We start from the raw sequence: 16,751 nt of genomic DNA, 5'->3' as shown, positions 1-16,751 counted from the left end.
CTTTGCGTAGGGTTAATTTAGAGTAGCGGAAGGTTTCTGGCTCAGTTTCGGAGATGAAATCATAAACATCTTTCTTACAGTAGAAATTACATCTGGAGTTTGTGCTTGACTGCAGGGTCAGAATAAACATGCTGCCTATGGCGAGCGTTTATATTACTTTCCTTGGCAGTGGAATCTGGTAAAATAGATTAAAATAGTTAGCAATAAATATATAATAAATTATGAATAAATGCATAATTACCAAACTAAAATTACATGCTCTAAATTTTTTTTTTGCATTTTTCTCATATTGTACAAAGATTAAACAAACAGTCTTAAATTACCCAAATTGCATAAAAATCTATTCCAAATTATTTTATGTATATAAACCATTAATTTAATTTTAAAAATTGCACAAAAAATGCCAATCTGGGACATATATCTATAATGGAAAACACTCTGCAGTGGTCGCACCACATGATATTTGGTCGCACCACATATTTTCAAATTTAGTCAAAATTTAGCCACCTAAACAAAACAAGCTAGCTTCGCATGAAAGGTCACTATGAAATTTATAATAAAAATAAATACTTGTAGAAATAACGTAATATTCATTGTTTTTCTGCGGTCATACCACATGATATCCAAAATTTGGCAACTACATACCAGCCATATAAAAGGTAATTTTTTTCCCAAATTTGAAAGATAGTTACAAACCTGCTTGATGCTTCTATGGGTCCTTGGCAAATTGGTATATGATGCAACGTCCTATCTTTGAATGGATTTCAACATAAAAGTCCCAAAATGGTAGTTTCTTTATGGTTGCACCACATGATATTTCATAAAATGGAGATTATTGGACAAAGTTTGTTTGAATGTTATGATGGAAATATAAATGCAAATTCTTCGCAATTGTATATAGGATTACAAAACCCTTTGGAGTCAAGCCAAATAGTGCAGAAAATTTATCTGAATAAATTTAGGGTATTTTCAAAAATGTTTCCAAAACAACAGTTATGGCTGGACGGTCACACCACATGATGTTTTGACACTTTGAATAACAGAAAAATTACAAATAACTAATGTTTTTTTGAAAAGTTAAAGTTGGTACATATGTGGGAGATACTTCTTATATACACAGCATCTTTTTTATGCATTTAAACCAATTTTTAACTGAAATAATGCAATTGGACAGAAAATTTAGGCGTCACATCATTTACCCATATACAGTGCTGCTTGAAAGTTTGTGAATCCTTTAGAATTGTCTATATTTCTGCATAAATATAACCCAAAAAATCATCAGATTTGCATGCAAGTCCTGAAAGTTGACAAAGAGAACCCAATCAAACAAATGAAAATATATACTTTGTCATTTATTTATTAAGGAAAATTATCCAATATTACATATTTGTGAGCGGCAAAAGTATGTGAATCTCTAGGATTAGCTGTTCATTTGAAGGTGAAATTAGAGTCCATCTGTTCAGAGGTGTTTTTAATCAGTGAGATGACTATCACGTGTCAGTGTGTGCCCCGTTTTATTTAAAGAACTGGGATCTGTCAAAGTTTGGTCATGTACTTTGTGGAAGTGTATCATGGCACAAACAAATGAGATCTCTGAGGACCTCAGAAAAAGAGTTGGTGTTGCTCATCAGGCTAGAAAAGGTTTCAAAGCCATCTCTAAAGAACTTGGACTCCACCAATCCACAGTCAGACAGATTGTGTACAAATGGAGGAAATTCAAGACCACTGTTACCCTCCCCAGGAGTGGTCCACCAACAAACAACACTCTAATAGCAAGACGTTAAAAAGTCCACTAGGTTTTAAAGGACTGCAGGCTAACTTCTAAGCAACAAAAGGACTCTCACACATTGGCTTATGTTAATGTTTATGAGCCCATCATCAGAAGAACACTGAACAACCATGGTGTCCATGGCAGAGTTGCAAGAAGAAAGCCACTGCTCTCCAGAAAGAACATTGCTGCCCATCCGCAGTTTGCTAAAGATCATGTGGACAAGCCAGCGGAATACTGGAGAAATGTTTTGTGAATAAATGAGACCAAAATAGAACATTTTGGTTTAAATGAGAAGCATTATGTTTAGAGAAAGAAAACACTGCATTTCAGCATAAGAACCTTGTCCCATCTGTTAAACATGGCGGTGGTAGTATCATGTTTTGCTGCATCTGGTCCAGGATGGCTTGCCATCATTGATGGAACAATGCATTCTGAATTATACCAGCAAATTCTGAAGGAAAATGTCAGGACATCTGCCCAAGAACTGAATCTCAAGAGAAAATGGGTCATGCAGCAAGACAACGACCCCAAGCACACGTCATTCTACCAAAGAATGGTTAAAGAAGAACAAAGTTAATGTTTTGGAATGACAGAGTCAAATTCCAAGGTAGGACCTGAAACAAGCAGTTCATAGGAGGAAACCCACCAACATCACAGAGTGTAAGGGGTTCTGTACTGAGGAATGGGCTAAAATTCTTACAAGCCATTGTGCAGGACTGATCAGCAGTTACAAGAAATGTTACTTGCAGTCATTGCTGCAAAAGGGGGTCACACCAGATACTGAAATCAAAGATTCACATACTCTTGCCACTCACAAATATTTAACACCGGATCATTTTTAGATTATATAGTATATGTATATATTTTTGTCTCCTTTGTTACTATTACTATCCTAGTATTACTATTATTACTATCCTGTATGTTACTTTCCTTTGTAAACTATTATTTATTATGTAAATAATAGGCCTTGTTCTTCATTTCCATTCCAACGGTGACAAAGAGGCAGGCGTGTTGATGTTTGGTTCACTGTATTTTATTTTGATAAAGTACCACCTGCGCTGAAGTTAGCAATGCTGGAACTGACATGTTTTGTGTGTGTGCACCAGCGCGATTACGTCAACTGTTTCCTTATACCAGCAGAATCAACTTAAAACACTTATTGTCTTATTAATAATGCAGCACTGTAAAAGGTCTACTTTTATTTGTGTACACTCACAATGAAAACAAAACATTGTGCTTTTGTAAAATAAAGAAAACAAATAGGATGTCGCTTTCTGCCATTTGAGTTTCCTTTCTGTGAACAACTTAAGCGTGTCACAAAAATGAACTGAAACTCAGCATATATAGGCTACGTTACGTGTCGTACTGTTTTTTCCCCTTTGCATTATATTTTTATATAACATTATAATTTAACATAATATTTAGTATTTTCACATCTAGGTGGAATTTTTTTTAAAGAATACTGTCTGTTCAAAATAAATGAAAAGAAACCTAGCATAGTAGATGTGGTTTTTTTCCTGTTGTGTGTATATACAGTATCTCACAGAAGTGAGTACACCCCTCACATTTTTGTAAATATTTTATTATATCTTTTCATGTGACAACACTGAAGAAATGACACGGTTCCAGTAATCTATGTCCTTAGTCTGCTTGTCTTCAGCAAACTGTTGAAAAAGGAAACTGCTTCCTTCTGGGACGACAGCCATGCAGACCAATTTGATGCAGTGTGCGGCGTATGGTCTGAGCACCGACAGGCTGACCACCCCTTCAACCTCTGCAGCAATGCTGGCAGCACTCATACGTATATTTCCCAAACACAACCTCTGGATATGACGCTGAGCACGTGCACTCAACTTCTTTGGTCGACCATGGCGAGGCCTGTTCTGAGTGGAACCTGTCCTGTTAAACCGCTGTATGGTCTTGGCCACCGTGCTGCAACTCAGTCTCAGGGTCTTGGCAATCTTTTTATAGCCTACACCATCTTTATGTAGAGCAACAATTATTTTTTTCAGATCCTCAGAGAGTTCTTTGCCATGAGGTGCCATGTTGAACTTCCAGTGACCAGTATGAGAGAGTGAGAGCGATAACACCAAATTTAACACACCTGCTCCCCATTCACACCCGAGACCTCGTAACACTAACAAGTCACATGACACCGGGGAGAGAAAATGGCTAATTGGGCCGAATTTGGACATTTTTATTTATTTATATCATCGCCAGTGTAACTAGGCCAGTGAACAATACTCAGTTATAATAAGATACTAATTTAGACACACATTCAGAATTTCCTGCACCGCTTTTTGTTTCTAAATCTATAACACCACAAAATCAGATTTACCAAAGTTGTTAATATGAGCTTGCAGTCAGATTCAAATCAAAGTTTAAAGATTGTGTACTGCAAAATAATGGCAAAGTAACACCTTTTTCTACTGACATGTCCCTGTGGGTTGTACACAAAAATAAATATACAGCACAACCAGTACAGTCTGGCTGACTGGCTCACAAATAAATTGAGCTGGTTCTTTTAATAAATTGTTCAAAAACACTCAGTTGTTGTGAGTGCAAGTTCTCATTACTTTCAGTGAGGTCTCAAAATGAAGCAACTTTTTATGCACTAAAGGTTAGTGAAACAAATCAGAGATGACCGGTTGCTTATACGAAAAAAAAATGCATTATCAAATTATGCTATTTTTATGCTGTGTCTGAAAGCTGAAAATGCTGCCTCTGCAGGCAGCATACAGAGGTAGGAAGGCATCGAGGCACGTCAGAATTCTATGATTGTCTCACATCCTGTCCATCTGATCAGTTTTTGAAGGATGCATAGATGTATCCTACACTCCCTTTGATATCCTGTGTATTTGATTCTGTGACAATAAAATAGCGAACGCTGTGGTTGGAGCTCAGTTTGTTTTTAAATGTATGATTCTGAAAAACTTTCAACTTTTGATTTCATTTCTAGCAAATCAATTATTGTAGTAAATATTACATAAAGCTCACTGAAAAGTGTGATATACATATGGCATTTTATTATATTATTAATGTAGACATGTATTAAATGTCAGGAGTAATGGTAGTGAGGTGCAGTCAGAATATTTACATTTTTACCCTAATATGAGGTTGTTACAATTTTTATAGATGTCATTGTTTTTGTTAATGAACAAATTTACATCTGCATCATGTCATCAAAATCAGGAAACAAAAACCCGTTTCATGATTTAAAACAATATCACCCATTAGACATGCAGAAATTAATTTCTCTATTAAGATATTTTGTCAGGGAAAAAGGACTGATAAGGATTATACTATAAGTTTATTCAAGCATATTTTGATGTAGAGAAAATAGTATTATTATAAGTGCTTTGAATATTGTACCTCAGATTTGTGAAATGTTCACCTGTTTGGAGTTTAAAACCATAATGAACTGATTTCTACAACTTTCACTCACGAGAACAAAATCTGCCTTTAAACTTGAAAGAAATAAAGATTTGACATTTATCAAGATAATTATCAATATCGACCGATATGAAAAGTTTAATCATGATAATTTTTTTGGCCATATCGTCCCAGCTCTACTTGAATCTAATGCAAACCTGGACAAACAATGACGTCATAATTCACATTTTATTTTTGATTGTCAGAGCTCATCCTGCTTTCACCCATAGTTTTCTCCATCTCAAGCTCCTTGTAACCATGGTAAAAGGAATAATTTCCTCGGTTCATATAGCTCTAGCATCACATCCTCTTCCTCCTCCACACCCTGCTCTCAAACCCTGGCAACTGGAGCACAGCCAGCCTCAGCCGCATCTTGGCACTGACTCATGAATGATTCATCGTGTGGGCGGGACCTAATGCTGAGAGCAGATGCGTTACAGTAGGTTGGATGGCTGATACTTTGAAAGACAGGACAGCCAGCCAATGGTGTCAGAGTAGAGACTCAGAACAGCCAGTGCAATACACGGTTCCAGAAAAAGGTGGGGCAGGGAGAGAGAGAGAGCGTGAGTGGCAAGAAAGACAACACACAGACGAACAAGAGGCTGCTCCATCACCCTGCATCCCAGACACTCACACCCAGGTATGTCCTGCTTTTATAAATCACAACACAATGCAAAATAATACTCACGCAGACTAAAACACCACCATCTCTGTTTTATATAAATGTCAATGGATTCCTTAAGTAATTGACTCTTCATATTGAGAATATGCATGACAAAGCTGTGCGACCATAACTAAAATGTATGCACATACTGGGTCACAAACATGTAAAAGGTAATCCAAGCATCAGATCTTGGTCAGAAATGTTACTCGTACACACACATGCAGGATCAAGACAGTTGAAAGCTGACTGTGCAATTCTAGATCATTACACCACAGAGTATCAAACTGATTGTGCACGGAAAATGTAACAAGAAAATCTCATTCATTATTAGCATTTATAATTCTCAAAAGAGACAAACATTAGAAAAGGGCTTGAAAGAAATGGTAGCACCATACTAAAAGATGCTGGGGGTGGAGCAGGACAAGCAGGAGCCATCTGTCTGTTTCCGTCGAGACTGTTCGACGGAGTCTACAAGAGTTAATTAAGGTTTAATTTTTTTTTAATAAACATAAAAAACATTCATATTGAATAAATTAATGTGAAAAGAAGTTTAAATCTTTCTGGAGATGGAGGAACTCTCTTCTGTGAGTCATGGTTGGATCGAAAGTGAAGCTGTATTCCTGTAGAAGCGCATGTGCACAATCAGACACGCATGAGAAAAGCTTTCGCATGGCTCATGTTACTGTTAACCTAACTACACCTAAAGTTGCATTCCTGATGTGCACAGATCCTACTTTTGTGACCTATGTAATACAGAATACCATAGATCATCAGAATGAACTTCAAACACTACACAAGTAAAACAAATTATCTAAGCCTTAAGCTACATAATAGAATGTGTTGTACATTAGCTTCCACTCTGACCTAAACCTACACAACACACACAATGTCCACTCAAACAAACTAGGTCAGCTGATTCATCTAAATTCATTTCTCTAGTATAGCACCATTGCATTTTGCATACAATTTGTCCTACATAATATTCAAGATAAGGATTATTCCATCCCAAACCAAAGTAGACTAAAAAAATAGGATGCTAAAGCTGCCTGGATTCTGAAAACTGTACTTTCTTATATCTGTACATGCTTTTTGGGCTAATATAACAAGTGTTTAGCAAGGAATATTTGAACCTATCAAAGTACACTACCATTCAAAATGTTGGGGTCATTAAGATTTTTTTTTTAAACAAAATTAATTTTAATCAGCAAGAGTGCATTAAATACATCAAATTGACAGTAAAGGACTTGTTACAAAAAATAATTATGCTGTTTTGAATTTGCAATGCATCAAAGAAGCATGCATCATGGTTTACACAAAAATATGAAGCCGCACAACCATTTTCAACAGCGATTAATAATAAGAAATATTTCTTGAGCACCAAATCATTAGAATGATTTCTGAAAAATCATGTGACACTGAAGACTGGAGTACCAGCTGCTAAAAATTCTGATTTGCTGTAACAGGAATAAATTGACATTTTAAAATATATTAACATAGAACAGCTTACTGTTGTAAAATAAAAATAAAAATTATTAAATAAATACAGCCTTAATATGCATGAACCTTCTTTCATAAATTACAAAATAAAAACTTTTGAATGGTAGTGTCATTTTTAGATGCATGAACCTAAAAGTAACTTATACTGAATTAAAATGATTTTAAAAATATAATAATAATAATTTTAGCATTAGCACAAACAGTAGATGCAATTTTATGACAATACCAAATAATCAGCTAATGAAATCTTAAGAAATTCCTGAATAATTATTCTGATTTGGGGTTAAACTGATCCCAATAAGGTGCATTTCTATTTCTAAGGACAGACTAGAACAAACTTTCTAGACTAAAACAGCTAGATAGAGTGTAACAGAAGCATGGGTGCCAAAGACACGGGTGATCAAACTAGAATTGAACTCTCTTTAACTTCACATGGTGTATTGTAAACCTAAACTAATGCCGCAAGATACTCAAAAAGAGTGGGTTGCAATGTAACAAACAAAGATTTCTGACTGACAGCTAAAGCACTGTATGAAAAAACTTTCATCATGCTCTAATGGAAGTCCTTTTTCCATCAACACCACAAAAAAGCACAAAGCAGTACGAAGAAATTACCATTCAATCTGTCAATCACCCTGCCTCCATCTTTATTCCTACCCACACTCAATCTTTTTCCCATTGCTCACATTCCTCTTCAATAACTGACTATTTATTGGTGTCTCTGCAGTATGAACATGTCCAGCAGTTCTGCTCTGATCCAGCAGATCTATCCCTTTCACGACGGCTGGAATGTTGCCTGCTTCATCATCCTCCTCCTTTTCATCCTCACCATCCTCTCCCTCGCCACACTGGCATTCCTCTATGAGCTGCTGGACTGCGGCTGTTTCACCAAAACCAAAACCGTTCGTGACCTGCGCCGCCAGCGAGACGAAGTGGTTTAGTTGTAACCATGGTGACAGCGGACACAGTCTCCATAGGAACCACAACAGTAGATTGGTGGAAAAGGCTGCAGATTTGGACGGAGCTCTTCGTCAGATTGGAGACCCTTAAAACACACCAGACACATACAGAGACAGAAGCCCTCTACTCCCACTAGCTCTAACAGCAATACACAGCACAGGTGTCTCCATGGCTTAAAATATTACATTTAGACCAGAAAGAGAGGGAAACACTTGCTTGTATGCTCATTGTCTCCTTATAGTCTGCATTCAGTATTCCGGTACCATTGTGTGATGACTACATGAAACTGTTGTATTTTTTTAGATGTGTTTACATGAATTTTTCCCTTTGTGTGGGATGACAAAGTTTGTGACAATGTCAGTATTATAGAATTAATATTCTACATACATTATGATTCTACTACTTAAAGCAAATAGCACACACGTTTGAAGTAAAGGGAATGTTTGTATGTGTACGTTTTTGTGAGATTTAATATGTGAATAATAATAGTTCTATCTACATCAAGAAGCACATTAAAGGCCAATAATTGCATCTTTGCACTGCCTTAAAATTGTGTATTTAAAATTATATAATAAAAAAAAAATCATACAAGCATGAGAAATGTGTTATTCCCATCAGGGTCACAGAAGATATCATCAGCTGCTAACAGTACATTTAAATCTGTCTACATGCTCAAAACGTGCAGAAACAGGCCTGTGCTTGAGTTTGCTCGACTCTGATCACATACAAGAACTAGACTACACCTTTAATAAGGCGTGCAGTCAATATTACTGGCCTAAAATACACAAGACACCATGAGAGCTAGAGATAAAGACTGATAATGTAATGATTTATATTTTTTTAATGATATTCAAAATTTTCAACATAGCTGGTTATTGGTTTTATTAATATTTTGTACCAATAAACAGCACCTTTTTGGTGGGGCTCTAAATTAAAGCACCCAACAACAGTACATTCACAGGTATAGTCACTTTTTAAAATATATAGTCGGGGTAATTACTCAACTTTTAAAATAACTTATGTAACTCTAAATGTAAAACCCAAAACTATCATGGCAAAAATTCAGAGTGCAAAAACAACTTAGCATAAATATAACACACACAACAGCAATCATTAGTGTTACTATTATTATTATATTATTAATATTGCCTTTAATAATTAAATCTGTTCTGCATATATATTATCAAACAATTAAACAACTTTCTATATCAAAAAGGTCATATCAGTCCATCTCCAATCAAAACGTACTACTCCGTTCTCATATAATCCTCATAATACTCTATTTTTATGACTATCTACTTGGGTAACTCTCACAAACAAAAGCTGGTAGGCGCCAAAAGCCTTGTGGACAGCGTGCCGACTTACAATGCTTCCTGTCATTACACTGTCCAACCTAAATAAAAAGGCAAAACGCCGAAAATAAATAAAATAAAGGCTGAGCAGACATCAGCCGGGAGGCCCATGATGAAGGTTTTGCTAACTGCAGCCCTGCCCAGGACAGTCCCAGTATCACAAGCTTTGCTTGGGTGACAATCCATAAAAAATTTTATATATCCTGTTTGTACTTGTTAGGCTCACTGCCATAATTTAAGAATCCTCAATGTCATTCTAGCTACTGACACTGGTTTTACTTTAAACAGGATGAGAAGAGAAGATGACGCTGATATGAGGATGCTTTCATTCATTTGAGAAAAGTACTTCAGTAATTCAGATTGCAACACATCAGGCTCCCAAAAGCAATAAAGTCCTAGTCCAAGCAGCTTCAGCTACTTTTTTGTTATATTGTTAATGTTTCAGCATCTTCCAAAAACATAAGTGTAATGGTTTAGAAATGCTGATGCTATTTAAATAATGCCAAAACATCAATACAATAAATATCATCATATGTAATAGAAGAGGTCGACATACACTACCATTCAAAAGTCTGGGGTTGGTACAAAAAAAAAAAAAAACAATTTTGAAAGATGATTTTATCTGTCAATGTAAATGTATTCCTGTGATGGCAACGCTGAATTTTCAGCAGCCATTACTCTAGCTTTCAGCGTAACATGATCTTTAAAAAACCATTACGATATGCTGATTAGGCAGTCAAAAAGCATTCATTATTTATTAAAAGTTGCGCTTCTTAATATGTTTGCAGAAACCAGGATTAATTTTCTTTTATTCATGGTTCAATTCTTTGATGAATAGAAAGTTCAAAAGAACAGCATTTATTTGAAAAAGAAATAACATAACACATCTACTCTCTGACCTGTGCTGTTTTTGGAGGATGACGACGTCTCTTTGTCTGGTTTACTCTTTTTCTTCTTGGAGGATCCAGAGGCCTCAGAGGGTGCTGGTCTCTTCTCAACTACAGGAGTGGACAGAGCTCTCTTTTTAAAGAGCTCTCGCTCTCTCAGCAGAGCTTTATCCATCCTAGACACATACAACACGGTTAATAATTTGATTCAACTGACTTTGAGTGTGTATAAAATTATATAAATGAATGTATTTATTTGAAATGACATTATAAATAATGCTAGCAAATTAATAAAGCAAGGTTCTACATCACACAAATGCTACAGCAGGTTTGGCTTGTTTGACTAGTATGGTGCAAGCCAAAACTATGAATTAGTACACTATTAAACCAATACTTGAAAACATGACAAAATATATCCACAAATCAATGCGCTATTAAACTACCAATTGAAAATAAAACCGTAACATCTGCCGAGCTGATATACACTACCTGACAATGGTCTGGAAGGATATTTTTTTATATATAATTATATTTTTTAAATAATTAAAGTACCAATAATAGTAAAGCCATAGTCATAATCAGCCAGTTTCCACATAGATACGTTGGCTGGTTTTCATTCAATATCTGGTGGTCCAACTAACTCATTTAAAAACAAACACTTTTTAGGTTTATAAAGAATTGTTATATAACTATAAATTTATAGATAGAGGTGGATGTTGACTGTGTAACCATTACTTTCATCTCTCGCCTTTAGATGAGAGAATCTAATGCACAGTCTATTAGAGATATTTGAGGCCAGATGGAAGTTTATCCACCTCCAACATACGGAGATAAATTGCTTATTTACAGTCAACGCCGAGTGGATATTAAATATCTAACACGTGTAAAATTTGATATTTGTAAAGACATTCAATATAAGTAAAAATAAAATCACAATATCCGCAATTAACAAATAAGCCAGAAACATGTTAACGTTACATCACATAAAAACATGCAGCAACACATCTCGTAGTTCTGAGCGTTACCTGAATATCTCACTGCCTTCTCTCTCAGAGAGAAACAGTTCAGCTAAAGCTTAAATATTATTTTCAGTGACGATATGCTGTCAACTCAGTGAAGACGCTAAATGGGAAGCTTGTCACAGAATGCTAGCGATGCTACACGACTACACGAATTTCCTGCGGAAGAACGAGTCTCTCCTTCTTTGTTTTTAATCGTGATTGGCACAGAACTCCAGTGCCGCCTGTTGGTCAAAAGGATTATTACATCTGTTGCGATGCACAAAATGCAAATTTACTGGTATTAGTGAATATTGTCAAACAATAAACTGATTTAAAAAAATTAATAGTTAAAAAAACGAATGGAAGATTCATACAAACACGCTAAAAGGTTTGAAAAACCAACGCTAGTAAAATTCTGATTGCTCCTCTCCTCTTTAACAGTAGGAGGCGCATGTGCTGTTTTCTTTGTATAACAAGGTCTCATGTGCTTCTGAAGAAAGAAATAGCATGGCAGCTACAGAAGCCCCAAAAGTGATTGTTTACGGTGGAAAAGGGGCTCTAGGATCTGCATGTGTGCAGTACTTCAGAGCTAAAAACTGGGTGAGTTGTCTCAGCCCATAAGACAGCTCACGTAATTAAAAAGAAATTGCTCTCTAGTGTGCCATCAGACATGCTCCATGGGTTTTAGTGATAATGTTGTTAATTATTCATTCGTTTGTCACAGTTGTCACGGTGTCATGCATTTATCCTTAAATATACATTTCTTGTGGCCTGTCATATGTCAATAAGGTGGATAATTTAATTTCAGTTGTGTTTTGTAATTTACTGTGGGTTGCCTCTATAGATTTCAGTGCCAATGAAGAAGCCAGTGCCAATGTTACAGTTAAGATGACTGAATCCTTCACTGAGCAAGCCAACCAGGTAGGTGCTACTACCGTTTTTTTTGCCAATTTAATTAGGAATTATTAATGGCTAATGCTAATATTCATGAATATTGTCTGAGTTATTGGTCTGGCTTTGATTCTTAATTTCATGTGTTGTCTTCAAGCATGTTACATCTCTGCCTTTCTTTTTTTATTTAGGTAACATCTGATGTCAGTGAGCTGTTAGGTGAGGATAAGGTTGATGCCATCTTGTGTGTGGCTGGAGGCTGGGCAGGCAGCAGTGCCAAGGCCTTAAAGTTAGTACATGCTTAATAAATACACTCCCACTGTCAAACGCAATATTTGAAGGCCCTTTATATAATATATAACATACTGTATACACACAAACACAATATTATATATAACAGAAACTGAGTGTCAAATCTCCATATACAGTGGGTACGGAAAGTATTCAGACCCCCTTAAATTTTTCACTCTGTTATATTGCAGCCATTTGCTAAAATCATTTAAGTAAATTTTTTTCCTCATTAATGTACACACAGCACCCCATATTGACAGAAAAACACAGAATTGTTGACATTTTTGCAGATTTATTAAAAAAGAAAAACTGAAATATCCAAAATTCACTTTGTGCTTCCAGAAGTTTCAAGAACTGTATGTTGTGTTATTCAGTAAAATTGTTGAATAGTGATTGTATGTTTGTTTTTTTACATTTTAATTAAATTAGCCTATATTTAAATATCTTAATGATATTGTTCAAAATAATTACATTAATAATAATAATGTTTACATTTAAATAGTTTTAAGTCATGTCCTTTGGAAGTTTGGTGAGGCCCTCTGGTTGAGAACCACTGATCTATGACATGCTAAATCTCGACTTTGTCACATTTTCAATGTAAAGGCATGAATTATACTGTACGCAAATGCATTCACATTCTAGCTATGCGAGTGTAATTTTTTTTTTTGGCATTGAGTTCTTGAAATGTAAGCCGTTTGTGACTGTATTGTCAAAAGGGGGCACTCTAAAGTCTAATTCTGTTCTTAAAGTGAATATTTTCAGTTGTTATTATATTAGTTTATAATTTGTATAAATGTATTCTCTAAACCTCAGCTCTGTATAACATTGCTGATTTGATGTGGAAGCAGAGTGTGTGGACCTCCAAGATTTGCAGTCACCTAGCAACCAAACACCTGAGAGAGGGGGGGCTTCTCACACTGGCAGGGGCTTCTCACACTGGCAGGGGCTAAAGCAGCACTGGGTCCAACAGCAGGTATGTACTGTATGGTTATACTTACTGCTTGATATTTACAGCATCTTTAATACAAAACTATATGTGTGTGTGAATGTGTGTGTATACACACACACACACTTATTTATTTATTTAATCAGTGGCGTGCGGTGGTGTTTTAAAATGAGGAGGCAGTTATATATACTACATGAATTATATATATATATATATATATATATATAATTCATGTCCTTGTTAGACTTAATGTTTACACTAAGTGCAAATAGCCATAGATTCTATTTACACCTAGCAGGATTTTCTGCTATTTATACTACATATTGCAGATAGTGGCAATTATCTGCACCTCAGTATTGTAGTACATTATAAAACAATATGCAATAATAATAACGACGTGATATCTGATTTGAAAAAGTAGAAGAAAAAAAAGTTCGGCAAAATGTCAAAAACGACTTCAACACAACTTTACCATCTGCGCCACTGGAGCTGTTATTAGACGATAGTCTTTTGTAATGCTTTGTACTCACACGTTGATGGCCGGAGTTAGTGTAAATAGCCTCTGCCAACAAGGCGGGCTATTTGCACTTGTAAATAGACACTTTTGGGTCATCATCATAAAAGCCCTGTAAAGTTTGACACAGACACGAAGATACATCTTTCATTTCATCAAGCTGAATGCTCACTAAAAACTGACACAGTCATCACGTTTTCACATCACATCAAGTCATCACATCACATCAAGTCATTTCATGTTTCATTTTGATGTGACACAAAGCAGGAGAGTTGTTTGTTTACTTTATAATTAGTCAATAACGCCATAATTTTCTACATTCAGGCCGAGAGCTTGCACGAAAACAAGAGGCGGGATTTATCACACGAACCAATCACTTCCAATCATAACCGATCATATCCAGTTATAGCGCGACGAAGGCATTGCCTCCTCTCACGTGACTTTCCCCCATTCATCTCAATGAGCCTCCAGAAAAGTCACGGCACGCTTTAGGGTCTCTGTAGAAAGTCTATGGACCGAAGGGAGGCAAGCCTCCAGCTGTAACTTTATGCCGAGTTCACACTGCACGATTTCAGCCCGATTTTTCACTTGCCGACAGGTTTTGCGAAATCACCGACAAATGCCCAAAATCAGAGGCAAATCGGTGCTCGTTCACGCGAGTGACAATCACGCAGTGTGAATTATCAACGATGCGATCTGAGGGAATCGCCGATGCGTCACCGACGCCCGTGAAATATTTGACATGCTAAATATCTGGAGCTGTCGGCAATTCACAATCACGCTGTGTGAAATGAGTTCTGACTGAAAAACGGCGAGGACCTACAGCCAATGAAAGACCAAGATACAGGGCAGCGGAAAGTTCGGGGAGGAGTTATATGAAACGTAGTTTGCGGAACAGTGTTACCAAATCCGCGATTGCCGCCGGTTGTTTTTCATGTCAGCAGGTTGAAGCGACCCCAATAACGTGATATTTAGGCCCTGGAATGTGAATTGTACCAGGAGAACCCCGCCAAACCCCCCCCGATTCTTCCTATTGTAAAGTCATGCAGTGTGCAACCTCCTGTCGTTGTTCCATCGTGCAGTGTGAACACAGCAACAACTGAATGCTGTCCCAGATAGTCATTCAGTGTGAAACCAACAGTGATGCGACGTCTTTGAAAATTGTGCAGTGTAAACTCGGCATTACCTCGATGTCGATGTTGGACAGTGTTACTTTATAAAAACGAGTGACTTTTAAACTTTTAATGTCATATTTAGTCATATTTGCATTGTTTTATTTTTGTAATATATCAATTATTTTCTCATCCACTTTTGAGGAGAGGAGACACCACTGCCTCCCTTGTGTATATATATATATATATTAGGGCTAGTTGGGAACCAATGATTCAATAGCCTGACTCAAAGACATTTACCGCCCCCTGCTGGTAGTTTTAGTTTCTTATTTAGAGTATCATTTCATTAAAGGGGTCATACCATGCGATTTAAATTTTTCCTTTTTCTTTGAAGTGTTACAAGCTCTTGGTGCATAAAGAAGATCTGTAAAGTTGCAAAGACTAAAGTCTCAAATCCAAAGAGATATTCTTTATAAAAGTTAAGAGTCAACCATGCCTACCTAAAACAGCTCGTTCTAACATGTCTATGTCACGATGTGGGAAGATTTGAAAAGACAGTACAAGTCATTATAATCCGTAATTATGTCCCCACTGAATGTAACGAATGCCTAGTTTATAATGGGTTTTAATGTTTTTGTTTCGTCGCTTCGGCCGGGACAAGGCATCACAGTAGGGTAAGGGGCGTAACATTTCCGTCACACACTTGAAGTATTTGACCAATCACAACCCACTGGATAGCTGGCCAATCAGAGCACACCTCGCTTTTCAGAACGATGAGCTTTGTAAAAATCGACGCGTTTCAGAAAGGCGGGGCATAGAGGAGAAACAATAATGTACAGTATGTGGAAAATAATTAATAATTAAACCACATAAACACATTTCATTATACAAATACACCAAATAATGTTATTTTTTGCAACATCATATGACCCCTTTAAAAAAAACATTAGATTAAACAAGATATAGTTAACCCAAAAATTTTAATTGTCATCAATTACCCTCATGTCGTTTCAAACCTGTATGACTTTTGCACAACATAAAAGAAGGTATTTTGAAGACTGTTGGTAATCAATCTGTTTTGGTTACCAATGACTTTCATTTTATGATCAAAAATACTGAGATGTTTCTTCTTTTATGATCTATCTTCTTTTATGTTCCATAGTTTATGTTAGACTGTTTTAGCCAAAACGTTTATTTGTAACAAATTTTATTTTAAATCAAATAAAAGATTTCTTTCTAAAGCTACTATTTGTAATGTCTACTTGATACTTTCTCATTTAACGCAATAATGGCTTTAAATGATCTTTTGTGGGTAGTTTCACAGCCAAATTTAATTTGTGATTAAATTAATCAACATCATGTAAATAATCAGATAAAAAAAATTACATTTTAATCAACTGACAGCCCTAATATATATATATATATATATATAT

The 16,751-nt window shown here is 36.0% G+C and overlaps 3 protein-coding genes across 5 annotated transcripts in view; 2 read left to right on the top strand and 1 right to left on the bottom strand.

Annotated features, from left to right (window-relative positions):
- gtf2e2 (general transcription factor IIE, polypeptide 2, beta) overlaps positions 1-11,750 on the bottom strand; it is a 24,664-nt gene extending 12,914 nt beyond the window's left edge. For all 3 annotated transcript variants that reach the window (XM_016229046.1, XM_016229044.1, XM_016229045.1), the window contains exons 1-2: positions 11,589-11,750; positions 10,576-10,739 (exon numbers count right to left, since the gene is read on the bottom strand). In XM_016229046.1, coding sequence (XP_016084532.1) covers positions 10,576-10,738 — 163 coding nt within the window. In that variant the 5' untranslated portion in view covers position 10,739; positions 11,589-11,750. The remainder of the gene's footprint in view (positions 1-10,575; positions 10,740-11,588) is intronic.
- On the top strand, positions 5,764-8,851 carry smim18 (small integral membrane protein 18). The gene is made up of 2 exons (XM_016229048.1): positions 5,764-5,843; positions 8,092-8,851. Exon 2 carries the CDS (start codon positions 8,093-8,095, stop codon positions 8,303-8,305), a length of 213 nt encoding a protein of 70 aa, XP_016084534.1. The 5' UTR covers positions 5,764-5,843; position 8,092; the 3' UTR covers positions 8,306-8,851.
- Positions 11,751-12,044: 294 nt separating the features above from the next.
- The window catches only part of qdprb.1 (quinoid dihydropteridine reductase b, tandem duplicate 1), a 6,360-nt gene continuing 1,653 nt past the window's right edge, over positions 12,045-16,751 (top strand). Inside the window, exons 1-4 of the mRNA XM_016229047.1 lie at positions 12,045-12,164; positions 12,393-12,485; positions 12,647-12,744; positions 13,560-13,719. Coding sequence (XP_016084533.1) covers positions 12,072-12,164; positions 12,393-12,485; positions 12,647-12,744; positions 13,560-13,569 — 294 coding nt within the window. The 5' untranslated portion in view covers positions 12,045-12,071 and the 3' untranslated portion in view covers positions 13,570-13,719. The remainder of the gene's footprint in view (positions 12,165-12,392; positions 12,486-12,646; positions 12,745-13,559; positions 13,720-16,751) is intronic.

The sequence above is a fragment of the Sinocyclocheilus grahami genome, unplaced genomic scaffold (genome assembly GCF_001515645.1).
Source record: "Sinocyclocheilus grahami isolate Dianchi unplaced genomic scaffold, SAMN03320097.WGS_v1.1 scaffold346.1, whole genome shotgun sequence".
NCBI classification, from domain to species: domain Eukaryota; kingdom Metazoa; phylum Chordata; class Actinopteri; order Cypriniformes; family Cyprinidae; genus Sinocyclocheilus; species Sinocyclocheilus grahami.
Note: the sequence above shows the minus strand (reverse complement) of the source record. Positions and strands in the feature narration are given on the sequence as shown.

Coding starts and splice junctions, on each gene's coding strand:
- smim18 (XM_016229048.1), top strand. CDS start 8,093: ATGAACATGTCCAGCAGTTCTGCTCTGATCCAGCAGATCTATCCCTTT.